Source organism: Dunckerocampus dactyliophorus, chromosome 14, assembly GCF_027744805.1.
Source record: "Dunckerocampus dactyliophorus isolate RoL2022-P2 chromosome 14, RoL_Ddac_1.1, whole genome shotgun sequence".
NCBI lineage: Eukaryota > Metazoa > Chordata > Actinopteri > Syngnathiformes > Syngnathidae > Dunckerocampus > Dunckerocampus dactyliophorus.
The window spans coordinates 4,786,330-4,803,594 of NC_072832.1; the positions used below are offsets into that span (position 1 = coordinate 4,786,330).

The window sequence follows — 17,265 nt, forward strand, 5'->3', positions numbered from 1 at the left end:
AAAACAACACACACTCATTAGTATTGCTGCTCAATGCGCTGAAGATGACTTTGCAAGGCTGCTCAAACATACCTCACTCTCTCCTTGGTACCAGGCTGGTCCACCGTGGCGCCGCCCATGCTGGCTTTCCTCTACTGCTTCGCCCAGGTCGGACTGGAGTGGACTTCTCACCCGTCGTGAGTCACCTTGACTTTGCAACACGCAAGCCGAGATGCTTGCAAACTTGTAAATAAAACACCAGCGCGGCCAAAACCACACTAGGAACCTGGCCGGCGGCCACGGAAGCTGCCCAAAAAGCCGGCAGCAGACCCACAGCGGGACTTAGAGGGTCAGTGCTTGTTTTTTTGTTGTTGTTTTTTATCTGCACACAGTAAATGACTACTGCACATGCATAACAGTGTCTACATACATCATTTATCATTTTACTTACAAAATACGTACCGTTAATCCGTGTTATTGCAGAGGAAAACCACAAAAAGGCACATGTGATGTTTACACTCACACCAGCGTTAGCTTAATGAGTGTCGTTATTGCCCCTCCACATGTAATTTGGGTGACACTAATATCAGTAGATGCATTAGCCGAGACTCTGAGCTGAGCCGCCGGGCTCCTTGTTAATAGATGACATTTATCCTCCGGAATGCACAGACTAATTGCTCTTTTTGCCGCAAACCTATTTCCTACCAGTTAGCTTCCAAGATCAGGAGCATCCCCCCAAAAAAGTTTACATTTTACAAATAATCTACCTCGGCGTATTGGAGCACGTTGTCCACCAGCAATAAACATCTGCTTTGATTTGATCTCGGAAGCACGTATTACAGCTGTACTGATTTATAGGGTGTCCCAAAACATCTGACATGAATGTGTCTGATAACATAGCCAACTCTCGCTCAGATGATCTCCGATTTTAACAAGATGTGTAAAAATGTAAGCTTATGCTCGAGAGAGAACCACAGAGGCGCTAGAGGATGCTACGTAGGAAACGCTACAGCGTCACATGTTGAACATGGAATTTTGATAATACGTCTTTTCTTTTCATTTCTTTTGCCTAGGACATGCGTGTCCAAAGTGCGGCCCGGGGGCCATTTGCTGTCCGTGGTGCATTCTAAAAATGTAATTTAACAAGAAAACTAAAAAAAAAACAAAACAGTAATTTTACAAGAATAAAGTCAAAATATTGACTCCTTCAATGCCAAAGACGTCTTTTGCTTCTTTTCGCCGGAGCAACAGGATCAAAGTCTTACTCATCTTGTGTGCCAATTTCTGACCTGTAGGCAATGTATTTCTGTCCCAGTAGGGGGCAACAGTTCTCTTTTCCTCCAACCGGCAGCAACAGATTGTCTACGAAGAAGGAGGATTGTGTGTTGAGAGAGGAAAATGGCGAAACACGTGCAGAAATGGAGCGGAGACAAAAAATCCAGGCAGCTAACACTGTCACAGAGCTTGTCTGGCGGTGGATCTGCGACGTGATCGCCAAAGATAGAGGTGACGTAGACGTAGAGGTGATGTAGGTGACGTACACACAAATGCAGTTGACAATGGCAGCCGAAGCAACAAGCTAGTGGTTAGCGTTGCTGAGCCATGTGGCGCGACACCGGAAGCCGTTCAGAGTCGGGACATCCAGCAGACCCCACCGTCGCTCTGCTTGAATTTGCTTCTCTGCAGAAAAAGCTGCTTTTCATGTATGAAACTGACACAATTTGACTCTTGAATATGCGTCACGAGTTACAGTAAGTCTATACAGCTAAATAATATATAAATAAATATCAGTTTCTCTGTATTATTTCAACTGCATGGCGGCGCAAAAACATTCATGTCCCTCAGTGGGGGCATGACAGAAAATAATTGAGAACCACTGACAAAAAAGTCTTGTTTTATGTCAACAAAAACAGCCGGCCATGTATGTAAGCGCTTTTTAGTCATAAGAAGACGACGGTGGACCGGGACTTGATGAGTCGGTCGACATGTCGATATGGACATATCATATATTGAATTACAGCTTTACAGATGCCACGTCTGTTGCGTAATAACACCACACTAACAGCAATTTGACACCTAACCAACTGTTTGGGGTGCGGCATTTACTCGCGTAAGCGTATGCCGCGTGGGGGGGTTTGCTGTGGTGCGGCAGCAAATGACAGGATGTGATGCTTCTCCAGTCTGCGCGTGCAGCTGACGGCGAAAAGCACACAATAGACGTAAAAAGCGCTGCATAAGTTTCCATTAGCCGATTCTGTCGTCGTCTCGTCTGTAGGGATGATCGCGTCTGCGACACTGAGCTGGGTGTGTGGGGGGGGGATCAGCGCCGGTGGACCGCCAATCCTCTTAAATGAGCAGCGAAGTGTGAGGCTTTATAAGAATAAAGAATAAAACCTGCTGACTAACACTTTCTTAACGTCACGGGCCGGAGGTCATGCAAAGACAACTGCCAGTATGTTTATATATTTAGAAATACAGTATAGGATGTACCGTATTTATGTACTCACAAACCTCTCAACTCCAACTGAGGACCTGCAATTCATGAATGTGACCTCAATTTCCGGGGGAAACAACTACAAAACTACAGTAAACTAAATAACTACTGCTTTTTCTTTGGCTTTTTGTGCCTTTTACACAAAAAAAAGGGGGCAACCTCAATAAGAACATATTGTAAAATGCTAAAAGTAGTCGCCAGGTGCTTGGTCCACAAATGCAAATATCTGCCGGTATGAGAGCCGGGTGCTGCTCCGTTGTGCAGTATACTTGTTAATAAATGATGAGCAACACAAGCTACGTTTTGTTCATAAATGATGATGAAAGAGAGCTGTTTTCCTTTCCACTTTCTCATGCACTCCATATCATTATTCATGTAAAAAAAAAAAAAAAAATTAAATAATGACCTTTTACATTTGGGAAATACAGTAACAACCTCTCTCCAGTTATCTCCAGTTTATGATGATCAAAGAGGGATATGTTTTTCTCATGCACTCCACATTATTGTTCATATAAGGGAAAAAAAGAATGGTCAGCATCCGGCAGCTTTATGAAACACTATCAAGCACTTAATAATGTCAGTTTCGTGTTGGTCCCTACCGCTACTACAACAGTGGTTGTGGTGCTTCTCCGCTGTGCAGTATACTTGTTAATAAATGATGATCAAAGCCAGCTACGTTTTGTTCATAAGTGATGATCAAAAAGGGCTATGTTTTCCTTTCCACTTTCTCATGCACGCCAAATCATTATTCCTGTAAAAAAAAAAATAAAAAAAAAGAAAACAAAACCTTATTCTATAGAAAGGACCTTTTACATTTGGGAAATAATAGCCTCTCTGCAGTTATCGCCTGTTTCCGCTGAACGCCCCGTCCTCTTTGCGCTTTGGCTAAATATAATTAGAGCAATCGTTGCAAAACAGGAACAAATTGAAAGCTGACCAGCATCCTGGAATGGACGGTGCTCAACCTTAGAGGTTCTCCTGCCGTTCTAGAGGACAGTGTTAGGACTGATACTAAGTCAAATCACATGCCTGTCCAGTATTGCTTAGACCAGGGTGTCCAAAGTGTGGCCGGAGGGCCATTTGCGGACGGCTGCTGTTTTTTCATTGGCCCGCAGCACATTCTAAAACTATAAATTAAAACGAAAAAAAAATGCAAAAATGAAAAAAATCTGCAGTAATTTTACAAGAATAAAGTCAAAATATTAAGAGAAAAAAATGGTCATTTAACGAGAACATTTTTTTTTATTTTACGAGAATAGCATCTTAATATTATGAGGAAAAATAATGTAACTTTAGTTTAGTTCAGTTTATTAAGGAAAAAAGAGGTTATTTTGTTATTTTATGAGAAACAAAAAAAACAACAAATCAAATTCAAATTTTGAAAAATTGCCTTGTGGAAAAATCCAAAGTGTTATGGGAATCAAATCATGAAAAATTTACAGGAAGAAAGTTGAAATTGTTGGAAAATAAAAAAAAAACACACACACACACAAACGGCAGCGGGGGGTTGGTGAAGGGAGCTGTAATTTTCCTCGAATAAAGTTAAAATATTAAGACAAAAAAAGTCGTAGAAAAATGAAGAAGAAAAGAAAAGTTGTAATGAGAAAAACAAATTAAAGTTGTCATTTTTGGAAAATAAAATTAGCACGGGGAAAAAGTTATATTATGAGAATAAAGTCATAATATTACCAAAAGAAAATGTACAAAGATTATTAAAGAAGAAAGTTCAAATGGAAAAAAGACCAGGACAATAGGCTTTTTCACCCGTATGACAAAGCTGAGATGCAATTTTTTCTTGACATGACTTCTTAGCACATCTACATTGCTTTACAAAGTATCAAAGTGGCCCTTGCATCCTTTCATTTTCCATCCTTCGCTGGAAAAAGTTTGGACATCCCTGGCTTCAACCTTCCTAACGGCCCACAGAAACCCTGTAGAGAAGGCGTACGCCTTCTAGTTATGTGCGCGCTCTATTTAATAAAGACTGCATCAAAGGATTCCGTCAATAATCTGTGTGGTTTTAGAGGCGGGAGGGCCACACTCTGTAAAATGTGAGGTCGCACATGTCATCAGCTAATTGCGGCGCGGGCCAATTAGCGAGCCGTGTTCCCGCGTTGCGTGTGACATTGAAAAAGCTTTCTTCCTTTGTACCTAATGAGATTAGCGACACATTAATCCACGGCTCACGTTAGAGCTGCGAGATAATCAATTCAAATAGGCTCAGTGCGTAGGCCTGATTAAACATGTGCCATATTGACACGCTCCTGTTAAAAGCCGAGCTTCCCTTTTATGACTGTTCAAAGTTGCACAGTATGTGACAGAAGAAGTCCGAAATGTGTCATTTGCGTTTGTCGATAGTGAGCGCCTGCATTCTACATTGATGTAGGTGTGAAATAGCGGATATTTTTAAAAGACCCACTTTCCTCCCGCACAAACATTTCCCGCCTCTGATGACAAGCCCGTCTCTTTATTTTTAGTCGGCTGAATTTTTGATAGCGTTTTCCCTCTTTGCTGCTGCATCCTTCCCAGCCTGCCTCTTCTTCTGATAAAATATAAGTCATGTAAAAAAAAAAAAAGAAATGATCCATATGAATAATGAATAATATGAGAACAGAGCTTTTTTTGACACAGAAAGAAAAAGGCAGAGTGGACTCTACAGTAACTACAGTAGTTTGTTTTCCAATGATCACCAGTGTGGATGTAAACGGTTACGTTACTGATCGATGTGACGTCTGTAAAGCACTTTATCCGTTCATTCCAGTCATGTGATTACACTCTACATGAAGAACAGCACCAAATGCGTAATTATTGCTTCCATTTTTCAGGATTGTGCAACGAATGAAAAGTCCCATACACGGTCATGTACTCGACACATACCTGTACAGTATTTCAAAGAGCTGTGATAACATCGTGTTTTAAAAAGCAAGCCGTGAAATTCACCACACACAGCAAGTTCACTCATTTGTAGACATGTTTTTTGTTTTATTATTTGAGTGGACAGAATAAAATACCTTTCAAGTGATTACAGGGGCATTTTACTCTTAATGATAAAACCTTCATTTAAAAAATAATTTGCTTTTTGATATACAGTAGTTGGGAATATATTTTGGCATTTAAAAAAATCTCAAAATAAATTATGGGTGGAGATTTAATTTATCATGAACTTTTTTAATATATATATATATTAGTATTTAAAACCAGAAGGCAATGTCCAATGGAAATGAATGCACACATTATGTTGGCATATTTCCTCCAAATGTACATAGAAACCACCAAAAAGTGGCCCCCTGCATTGCAAACATATTAGCTTGCCATGGAATAATGCAACTTATCCCACAGGATTTGTTTTTTGTTGGTTTTTTTTTTTTACAATAAAGCCTGCATGCAAACCAGTGGTACAAAAATGTAAATAATTAACCTTCAACCCCAGAAAAAAAATATCCATTTGTACTCTGCAGTGAGATTAATGGTGTAAACGATACATCATCATATATAAATTAGTTGTAGCGTGTCTGGTTATGCATGGTTTTCATGCTATGTGAGAGTGTAGAAGTCACGCTAGCTTAAAGCGCACCCCGTTCCTCATCAAGCATCTCCCCCGCCGTTCATCACAATAACTGCTTTTGCCGGAAGACGTCTGCCGAGTTTGCTGTTGTATAATTCATAACGAGCCCTCAACGGCGCCGTAATAAAAGAGCGTACATCACTCGCTCGGGCTGGCAGCGCAACTCTCGTCTGTCCTCTTTTGCAGCTACGCTGAAATAACGCAAAAGAGCCGCCTCGCTTAAATCAAACACGCAGCATCTGCAAGCTGAGGCGCGATATACTTCATGTGACATGCAAGGAATCGAACACCAACGTTGGAGTCATGCCGTTTTCAAACCTCGCTAAGACGCTGTTTTTCCCGTTAAGAGGATTTGGTATCTACAAATTAACGGCTGGCGAGTGTCACCCCGGAGCTTCCGCCCTGGCTTCTCGGCGTGAAGCCCCCCTCGTCGCCCGCCATCAAGGCCGGTCGAGTGTCGCCTCGTCTGCGGCCTCAGCTATCCGCGTAATCTGGACATTACGGGATTCCAGCTGAGCTTACAGCAAAATGTCGCCGGATGCTTCCTGTAACTCTCAAGAGAAGATGTCCTCCTTGTCCACTTCCGGCGAAGTGGGTCTGGAAATGTCAAAGAGATGCTGCGGCGAGCTGGCGGTGGGCGTCCTCGCTTTGAGGAGCTGAAGTGCTTCGTTGAGCTGCGCCTCCAGGCCGGACATTCGAACGTTCAGGTTCTTCAGGTCATCCTTCAGTTCCAGCTTGAGTTCCTGAAGCGAAGCTTGGAGCGTTTGCTCGGGGATGGGGTAGAAAGAGCGTCTGGTCTCGGGGGGCTGGACGGGGCTTCGGTCCTGCGGGGTCAAACGGAAGTCGCTGACTTTGTCCAGGCGCAGATCGCTCTTGGTGATGCCGCTGTCACACGAGTCCGTCTTCTTCAGGGACATCTGGGATTCATGACCCTTGGTCCGCTCGGGCAAAGTCTCCATGGATTCCGCCTTGGACACCGTCTTCCAGTTGTCGGGTTTAGCCATGGAGTCCTTGAAGCGCCCCCAACCTTTAACCACTTTGCCTGACTCCGCCACCCGACCCCCCACCAGGGAGACGGGCACCTGCAGCTTCAACTTGTCAGCGGGGGCGCCGCTGGGGGGTGATGACGACGATGGCGCCGCCGATGACGAGGGCGTGGCCGGGCTTTCCGTTACCGTGACGATGCTGGTGGTGATGATGGCCGTTTTAGGCACGTCCACGTAGACGGGCCCCTTTTCGACGTCGTGCTCTTCGCTCGGTTTCTCCGTGGCAGTGCGAGCCTCCCTCTGCTGCCGGAAGCGCTGGAAGAGCTTCCGCACCGGGTGGTCTGGCGGTAAATTCAGAGGCGCTTCGTTTTTCCGTCTCTGCCGCTCTTCTTCCTCTCGCTTCACGTCGCTGATTTTTCGGAAGACCATCTGAAGGGAGAAGTGAGCGCTCTCATGATTTACAAGAAGGGAACATTTTCAGGCAACAGTGTGTTGTTGTCCATGCAGCCATAGGAAGAAATGAGTATCAAATGAGTATTTTCATCCCAAACAGGAAGAATTCTGACTGGTTTTGTTCGCTTGAAGCACACAAATTAGCTGTGCCCCTTCAACAAGAAGACACCACTGTTGGTGCGATAATTGGATTTCACCTCGTGGGGTAAGGATGATTCTGAGGTGAGGGGCCAGCCGGTTAATGATCTCAAGGGAGTTGAGACCACAGCACACTTTGATGTAATCGAATCAGGACCATTTGAAGTTGTCAATGAACATCACGGGGCCAAAAACATACAAGGCCTTAGTTGCAGCCCTAAATCAAACACATACTGTATCGTTAAGGGTCTCCCAATACAACTTTTTCACTTACGATCCGATACCGGTAGTGCAGCCTTGAATATCAGCCAATACTGAAATTGATCCGATATCAACACCACCAAATCATACGTACTTGTATTACTTATTTTGTAGTGCGTAAAGTTAGCAAAGGCTTGATCAAGTGATACTATTCGGAGAACAACAGGCAGCAGCAGTAGGTACTGGATGAGGAAAAAAGTCACCTGGTGACTTCTTGAAGCATGTGGTGTATGGTTTTATCCACAATGTACTGGCGTCTCGGTGTAATATAACGAGGTTCGAGGTGCTCAGTGAAACGTGGAAAGCTCTGGCGGGCCGGATGTGGCCAATGAATGAATGAATGTCTCTCTCTCTGTCACAAAAAAGTGACCAAAAGAATTCTTGACTGTTCAGCAGGGGATCAAATACTTATTTCCTCCGCCGTGCAGCGTATGAAAACAAGTATCGTGGGTCAGATATCATTGATAACATTGAAGTAGCCAGCAGTCGAGCACTGATAAGAAGCCTTTATGAGTGAGATAGAGGCGGTGCACCAGGGACCTAAACACAAGGAGCCGCTTCCTTCCAGGTAAAACTGGATAAACCACCTGACACGTTTCATTCCTCTCTGGGGGCGGGGGGGCGTTCCACTCACCGCACCGAACACGACGTGGAATTGCAAAATAAAGTGTGGAACCCGAACCATTTTCCTCGTCAGCCTCGCTACTTGAACCGCTCGACCGTCAAGTGTGTCGACTTCGGGGTTTCGCCGGTTGCAGATACAAGCTCAGCTCAATATGGCAGCGCTTAGTCAATCTTGCTCGGGATTTCCCAGCAGTGTGTCGCGGTGCGGCACCGCGGCCAACAGTTATTTCACCGCAGCAGATGAGATTGCCTCTTCATAGGCCGGCAATTCAATCTCAGTCGCGCTCTCTTGGGCAGGGTGACCTTAATATGAATGAGGTAATGACTGGTCGCTACTGTGCTTCTGTACCATTCAGAGTGAAGTGTAGGAGTTGGGGGGGGGGGGGGGGTTTAATATACGGAGCCAATTTCATGCAACTGCCCGTCTGCACGTTCAACGTCTACCGTTGTAGGCTCTCCTGCCAGTTGCTGAGGGTTTTTTTCTGCGTTTGTTTTTAACTCAACAGACTTTGACGCGTGACACTTGGCGAGGTCACTCACCCTTTTCCTCAGGTTGTACGTGAGCAGCAGATTGCGGGAGAAGTGATTGGAGAAGGCCGTGTAGAACTCGAGCACCTTCTGCAGGGCGTCACGCTTGATGACGTGGAGGTCACAGTAGGTCAGAGCTCGGACGTTGGCGCACGCCTGAGCGAGCGTCACCTCCTTCCAGAAGACGTCCCCAAATACGTCCCCTTTGCCTGCGGGAGACGTTAAACAAGTCTTCAGAGGGACAAGGGAGTCAGGAGTTTGCGACTGATTTGCCTTCAGTGGTAGAAATCCATCCCCCCTTCCCAAGCATCTCCAGGGAACGAGATGTTCTATCTTGCAGGGTTTCATTATACTGCATGTTGTCTTGTGTTCTGCAGCACCATTAGGCTAATGAGATTTTGATCCACAGTAGTAACCTGTTTATCACTGCAGGCTAGGCCGGGGGGTCCGCGCTATCTGCCTGACAGTTGTATTGACTTTTCCCAAAGACCCGAGAGAGGCTTATTGGAAACACACCACGGCAAGAAAGCTCCACTGCCGCACTACAGCACGGCAATCCGTTACTGGCTGAATCAATCATTTGGTGGGATTGATGAAGTTTTAACCTGCTAACAGACTGCTGGGACTGAAGCCAGCCGACGAAAGCAAGGAGTGGAAAATGATGAATGAAGGCACGGCCCGGTTCACATATACTGCATGAACATGCATTCATGCTTTCCAAGTGGAAGAACAGAATAAAGCACGTATTCAACTTGGGTTTCCGAGACAAACGTTGAGAAAAAAAGGACAAACGGTGTCTTCAAACCAACAGCGTGGAGGATCCCTGACTAGCTACTGTGTGAGTTTATGGCTCCGAAAACAACAAGCTGCTCGGCTTTCATAGCAGTTGGGAACATCCAAATTGGTGCTTAAGGAAGAAGTATTCTCCAAAAGAAAAGCTTGAGTGCTGGAAATGTGACCACAAAGGTTTCTGATGTCTTTTCAACTTTTGGGCATCGGGGACTGCAGCACCGCTTCATGAAACAAAACTGAAACTATTTGCTTTCACACTAAAAGGTCCCCTATTATGCACAAGTCACTTTTTAATGATGCTCTCACACAGCAATATGTGTTTCAGAGCCTGTTTATGAGCACCGAATGCGAGAATCTATCATCTCCCTCACTTATTTGCTACACTTTGGAAAAAAATGTCAGCTTTGTGATATACTGTAGGTGAAAAAGCGTACTATTAGTACGAACTTTGGCCGTGGCTCTTTTTTTTTTCACATTTTGCTGTGTTTTCTTTTTCTTCAAAAATATTTTCTTAAATAATCCTTGTACATTTTACGACTTTATTCTCAGAATATTTTGACTTTATTCCCGTAATACTTCCAAAAAATTCCAAAAACTTTATTTTGTTTGTTTCTCATGCTAATATGACTTATTTTTTTAAATTAATTTTTGTTTAATATTTAAACTCTATGCCACTAAAATTACATTATTTTTCGTCATAATATTACAAGTTTATTTTCGTAAAATTGCAGCATTTATATGACTTTTTTTGTCTTAATATTTTGACTTTATTCTCTTAAAATTACATTTTTTCCCCCCCAAAGTATTTTAACTTTCTTCTTGTAAATTTTCTTCTGATAATTATGACTATATTCCCTTTATATTTTAACTCTATTCTCGTAACAACTTTTTTCAAAAATTATAATTAATTATTACTTTATTCATTTTGTTTTTTCCCCCCAGAATATTACGACTTAAAAATCTAATATTTTTTCTTTAATATTTCATCTTCATGCTACTAAAATGACGTTATTATTTCCTCATAATACTACGAGTTTATTCTCTTAAAATTGCGGCTTTTTTTCCTGTTGGGAATCAAGCTTTTTTCTATTCTCTTAAAATTAGAGCTGTTTTTTTATTTATTTTCCAACTACTTTAACTTTCTTCTTGTAAATTTTCTTCTGCTACTTATGACTGTATTTCCATTATATTTTAACTTAATTCTCGTAACAAATTTTTTCAAAAATTATAACTTAATTAGTTGTTTTTTTCAGAATATTATGACTTAAAACTAAAATCTTTTTTCTTCAATATTTCAACTTCATGCTACTAAAATGTTTTTTTTTCTTCATAGTATTACAAGTTTATTCTCTTAAAATTGTGGCTTTTTTTCCTTTTGGGAATCTGGCTTTTTTCTTGATATTTTGACTATTCTCTTAAAATTAGAGCTGGTTTTTTTTTTCATTTCTGGTGGGGTTTTTTTGTTTTTTTTAATCTTTCTTCTTGTAAATTTTCTTCTCATAATCATAACTACATTCCTCATAATATTTGAACTTTAGTCTTGTAACATAACTTTTTGCGTAACGTAATTTCTGGAAAACTTTACTTGTGGTTTTGTTTGTTTTTCATCATATTACAACTTTTAATTTATTTAATTTAATATTTCAGCTTTATGCTACTAAAATGATGTTATTTTTTCCTCATATTATTACGTTATTCTTGTAAATTACAACATTTTCTCATTGAATAACACATTTTTTCCACTTAATATTTTGACTTTATTCTTGTAAAATGTCTTCTTGTTAAATTATATTTTTCTATTGTGTCGCAGGCCAACAAAAAAAGACCCTGTTGTAAGTGATATGGCATCTATTACATTAGACAAGTTCATAGTTTCAGTGTATACGTAAAAGGTGGCTAAAGTGCACAATAGCGCCCCTTGGAGGCACACGCTACAGACACAGTAGAGCTTACCAAAAGCACTTCAAATAAATTCCAGGAACAAGGCTAGATTTCGGGACACTGACACTTACTTAAAATTGCTGAAAAATAGTATAAAATGGTAGAAGAGTCCAACTGACCTAGAATGGCCACCACTTCGTCATCCTGAATGACCTCCAGCGACCCTGACACCACGAAACACAGGCTGTCCACGCTTTCTCCGGCGTGGTAGATCAGGTCGCCGGGCGCGCAGTGGATTGTCTGGAACTCCATGGCCAGCGCCCGCAGACAGCCGTCACTGGCCAGTCGGAAGGCCGGGTGCTCTTTGAACACCTTCCGGTTGAGATGGACGCAGATGTCTGCTCTCATGTCCTTGGGGCAAATCTGCAGCACCTGGAACGAAAAAACGGCAAAATGAAATAGGAGATTGTACGTGCGTGGAATATTTACAGTATGTAAAAACCAGATCATGTTGCTGTCTGACAACGAAAATGACTAAGTGGATTCTCCGTAACTACATGACGGGACTGCAAACACCTGCTGAGTGTCTGCGCTGTTGAAGTCCGCCTAAGCAACAGGACGTCGGGCTGTCACAGCACGCTCTGCCTTTTAAAAAGTGATCTCTTTGAAGATGAATGTCAAAGAAGGATTTAGATGCCATTTTTAGAGCCTTTAGTTGTAGTGTCCATGTAAGACCACACTCAACCCCTGCATTGTTAGACACGACTTAGGTCAAAATGTAAGTCAAGTATTAATTGAACATGTGAACACAGTACAGTAAAGGTTTAGCTGCCTTCGTTATTCATTCTTCACAAAAATGTTGATGAAAACCAGAATGTCTTTCCCATAGTAAATAATGTAAATGTAATGAGTTCGTTCCAGACACCCAAAACTATTAACAAAAAATTGACTTTTTAGAGAAAAATTATAGTTTTACATGTAGAAAATGATGCAAAATAATTATAAATGAAGAATAGATGGAACTTGTTGATGCGGACCTCTTGTACATCCTGACAAGATCAAATTCAATTGCGTTTCTCACCTTCTTTATCAAAGCACTTATCTTTGGCCCCATGGCGGGTTATTTAGCAGTCGCACGCATTAGAAAATGCATAGGGTGATTTGCTTGGGCACTCCACTGGTACAGGGCAAACGGACAAGTTATGACATGCAACGATGTACAAAAAAAAAAAATCAGACCGTGTACGAAAGCCGAGGCAAAATTTTTCGACAAAAACCGAACCATGCGAAAACTGGGGCGTACGAAAACCAAGGATTGACTGTATCCCACTCTGATCTTGTGGTCCGACATTAGGGTCTTTGTGAAACAAAAACATGGCTAACAGCCGTGATAATGCAGCATTTGCTTGGTTTGTGTGCACACGGGATGGACATTTGATTAAATATTCTGGATCGACTATGAGGAAAAAGTAATGATCACTATTTAATCGCCATCTTCTTTAGACCTGAAACAGACCAGAATCAACAGCGCCTCTGCTGGTTAAAGCCAAGTAGTGCACTTAGAATTCCCCAAATTCTTGAAGAGGAGTCAGCATTCCAACACACCCTCTTCAGCCAAACAAAATTCTGACTCCCCGGCAGCATAGTTTGTCTATGCTGCAAGCTAACAGATCCACCCTGCTGGACGCTGGAGGTATTACAAGTATTTACACAAACCAGGCGTGGCCACGTACCTTTTCGGTGTCGATCCCCCGTGACATGGACCAGGTGGACGCGATGTAGTCCATGACCCTCTCGCTCAGGCCCTTGGGTACCTGGTAGAGCTTGAGGAAGTCCCGCACGCTGTTGAGCATCTCGTGGTAGCGGTTGGTGTTGGCGTACATCTGCTGGAAGATGGTGGTCACGTTACCGAAGATGGTGGCGTAGAGGAGCGCTGGGGTAGGGAGAAAAAAAGAGCAGGAGACGTTTTTAATCAGAGTGTGAAGTTGATGAGATTTTTTTTCCCCCCCCCCCCGCCATCGGGGACTCGGGAGATAGCGAAACGGAAACATGAGTTGGTCTTTGAGGCAGTTGGGGTTGTGGAAGCGGTCTAACAGCTGGAGTGTGTGTGTGTGGATCAAAGCTATCAGCTGTCTGCTGTGTGTGATTGTGTGTGTGTGTGTGTGTGTGTGTGTGCGCGTGTGCGTGAGTGAGTAGTGTTTTCTTGGCAAAGGAGGCCTAATTAGCCCTTCTGGAAAGGGTCAGGGAGGAAACATGTCAGGCGCACATTTCAATTATCCTCAGATGATGATGACAGTAACCTGTGTTTGTTTATGTCGCGGCGTGCAGAGTGCAAAAAACATGTTGCAGGGGGAATAATGCTCATTAAAAAGCACTCCAAACTCCCTGAGGAGGACCTCAAACTCTCATCCTTTCACTGCGCTGCAGCCGTCTTTATCAGCCCATCAGGAGCACAAAAGGCTGCTTGTTCTCCATTTGCAGACATCTAAGCAAGCAAAGTAGCGAATCGGGAGAGTTTTTTTGTTGTTGTTTTTTTTTTAAAGGATCAAACAAGGGCATTCAGAGCTGTGGCTGTAGGCAACCTCCTAATGTGTTTTTTTATGAACTCCACAAAATTTGAGGGATCATGAGTGGTCAGCATCCAGCAGCTTTACCTACCTCTGCATGCGCTTTAAAATGTCAAGTTGCACTACTGAGCTGCAGCCAAGAAGTCCACTCCATTTAGCATCAGTTACGTCAAAGACATGATCAATCAACTATCAACTCCACACAACTGGCAGAAAAGTTAACGATCAATTATGTGACTTATCCATTATTATGCCCATCTAAACCAAAGTAGACATGTGGGTTTTTGTTGTTTGTTTTTCTCCATTTTCCCAAAAATGTTAAAATGTGATCCTTGCCATAAATGCTTCAATTAACTCCACCATTCAGATAACTGCAGAGTCTCTTATTGACCACAAAAGTAAATAACCGCCGGGGTCTCTATTTAGCGCCAGGTCAAGAAACATCATCATCAACAGCTGTGGCTGTAGACAACCTCCTGTCGAAGTTTTTAACTCCACAAGGTGGCAGTAGCTGCATTTGAAGTATCATGAGTGGTCAGCATCCAGCAGCTGTATCTAACTCTGCGTCATTAATGCTGACGAAGCAGTTTCCTTATTCCTTAATGCTATTAGAACATTGGTTCTGTTTCTGCTGTGTTGTGCAATACACTTTCACAGGAGACCATGTGGTCCAAAGCGAGCGACGTTTTCCCTTCCACTTTCTCTTGCGCTTCAATTCATTATTATAAAGTTTGAAAAGAAGGTATTAGATATCAGGAGTTTTCAAATGTCAGAAATACCCTCCTCTCTCCAATATTGCCTGCTTCCAAATAAAGGTCACATCTCCTTGTTGAGCTGTGGAAGTTTTGGATGATATCAGGATGGCTGCCTATGGATAGCGGCTCCATGTGACGCTGCTCGCCATCCGTCGGCTGGCTCGTTTGAAGGTATAGTTGAAAGAGTTAGTTGTCAGACTCCAGCCCCAAGCCAAGAGTTGCTATGGCAACAAGACATATGCATAGTACCCCTCCCAATCCCCCAATCCCTCCTCACACTGTGATCTTCTCCTGGCAGCACCGATCCAGAGCTGACGGTAAAAATAGAACAGTATCGGGGCATCCATATTTCATAAAGCAGAGCAATGGATGACAGTAAATTGCATCTCTTAGTACAGTTGCATCCTCCTGAGGCTGTCTTTCCCCCGCCCCCCACCTTTTAAATTACACTTTAATACGATGATTTCTGTTTCACAATGAAAAATTTAGGCGTTGACAAGTGTGCAGATGAGTTTTTCTGGTTCACCTCCTCTCCAGGGATCATGAAAAGAAGGCAAAAGGCAGAGGTGGCGGTGTTGGAGGAGGAGGGAGGGAGGAAGGGGTGGTTAGGGGATAATCGGGCTCTCGTCACGGGGTTGAAAAGTGTGGCGGAGGTGCGATGAATTGATCGGCCCACGTGTCGCTGATGGCAGGGAGGTGGTGGCTCTCGCCGCACGGTCACACATAATGGAATCACGACACTCGGCATCCACACAGGCGGAAGACACCGCATGAATGTTTCATGCGACACACTGGGAAAGTCAGCCTCCTTCTCAGCAGCTAAGACCTTTACCCGTTTCCATCACTGCTAAAATGTCTTAATGCAACCAGGCAGAGGTATTTAGGTCTGAGCATCAATTAATGATGTGTTTTTTTAAGTAAAGGGATGGGGAAAATCTCTTGGTGAATGTTCTGAACTCCTGTTTTGATGCAGAGGTGCATAACCCACAGCTGACGTCTTGTTTTTCTTTAGACAGTAAACCAGCTGAGACTGAATCAACAGCACGTTGGAGTCAAACCTAAACAAAAATCAGGGCTGAGAGGCGCGATAAGCTCAACAGCGCCTCTGCTGGTTGCAGCCAAGTAGTGCACTTCTTTTTGCCGCCGTAGCTTCACAGATGTGATTAATCAACAATGAAGTACTTAATCAATTAAGTGACTCATCCAATGTTACACCCATCCCTTGTCTAAAGAAAAGAAGACATCACCTGTACAGTAATGTTATGTTTTTTTATTTTTAACATGGTTTGTTAATGAGCATGATTGTGTTTTTTTGGGGTTTTTTTTTTCATTTTACCCAAATTCTCAGTAAACATTAAACTAAACTATATTTCCAGATGATCCTTACCTTAAATCAGGGTAGTACAAACTGTGGCCCGGGGGCCACGTGCGGCCCGCAGCTCGTTTTTATTGGTTCGCAGCACGTTCTAATCATTAAATGAAACAAACAAAAAAAACAACAGCAGCAACAATGAGGGAAAAAAAGAGCAAACTGGTTTAATAATAGGCTGAGACTTAGGGCGAGAGGCGGGGTACACCCTGGACTGGTCACGAGTCAATCAGAGGGCACATAGACAAATATTTGCGTTATGTGATTTTCTTTTTTTCCTCTTGGAAATGTATAAAGTATCTAGCTATGTCAGACTTTTCACATTACATTATTTATGTTTTTTCCAGTTTTGTTGCGTTTTTTTTTTTTTGCCACACGAGCGGAAAATGTCCCTGCACCTCACTTTGGAAACTCTCGTTTAGCACACACTTCTAGCGCTTCTTCGCGCATTTAATGCACGCACACAACAATGAACAACTCTGTGTCTGTCTCCTTTTGTCTGTGTTCAAGAGAGTTTTATTGTCATGTGCATGGTAAAACAGCAGTTATACCATGCAATGAAAATCTTAAATCTGTTGGCGCAGTATCACCTGAAGCACTGTGGTCCCTGTGCTGTCCATGCACGGTCGTGTGCTGGCGAGGATGCATTCAAGCACACTACGTAATTCAGGCTTCACTTTTGAGTGTTGGGCGAATCAGACACAAACAGAACACAACAAAATACAGTATTAATTTGTCATATTTTTCGGATGCCTGGGAAGCTTATTCCGCTGTTTTGTTGCTTTACAGTAATAGGAAAGGCAGATAGAGCAAAAGCAGATTTGCTTTGTGGAACCTTACAGTCTTCCACCTCCACCCCCCGGGTGCACATCT

The 17,265-nt window shown here is 42.9% G+C and overlaps 2 protein-coding genes across 10 annotated transcripts in view; one reads left to right on the forward strand and one right to left on the reverse strand.

Annotated features, from left to right (window-relative positions):
• Positions 1 to 5,053, forward strand: part of hhat (hedgehog acyltransferase) — a 28,495-nt gene extending 23,442 nt beyond the window's left edge. For both annotated transcript variants that reach the window (XM_054798459.1, XM_054798460.1), the window contains one exon: positions 95 to 5,053. In XM_054798459.1, coding sequence (XP_054654434.1) covers positions 95 to 180 — 86 coding nt within the window. In that variant the 3' untranslated portion in view covers positions 181 to 5,053. The remainder of the gene's footprint in view (positions 1 to 94) is intronic.
• The window catches only part of kcnh1a (potassium voltage-gated channel, subfamily H (eag-related), member 1a), a 46,971-nt gene that overhangs the window by 2,003 nt on the left and 27,703 nt on the right, over positions 1 to 17,265 (reverse strand). For 7 of the 8 annotated variants that reach the window (XM_054798439.1, XM_054798441.1, XM_054798440.1 and 4 more), the window contains 4 exons: positions 13,435 to 13,634; positions 11,881 to 12,133; positions 9,041 to 9,237; positions 73 to 7,453 (listed from right to left, as the gene is read on the reverse strand). In XM_054798439.1, coding sequence (XP_054654414.1) covers positions 6,593 to 7,453; positions 9,041 to 9,237; positions 11,881 to 12,133; positions 13,435 to 13,634 — 1,511 coding nt within the window. In that variant the 3' untranslated portion in view covers positions 73 to 6,592. Of the gene's footprint in view, positions 1 to 13; positions 7,454 to 9,040; positions 9,238 to 11,880; positions 12,134 to 13,434; positions 13,635 to 17,265 lie in introns of those variants that run through there. The other variant, XM_054798443.1, reaches the window with a different exon arrangement.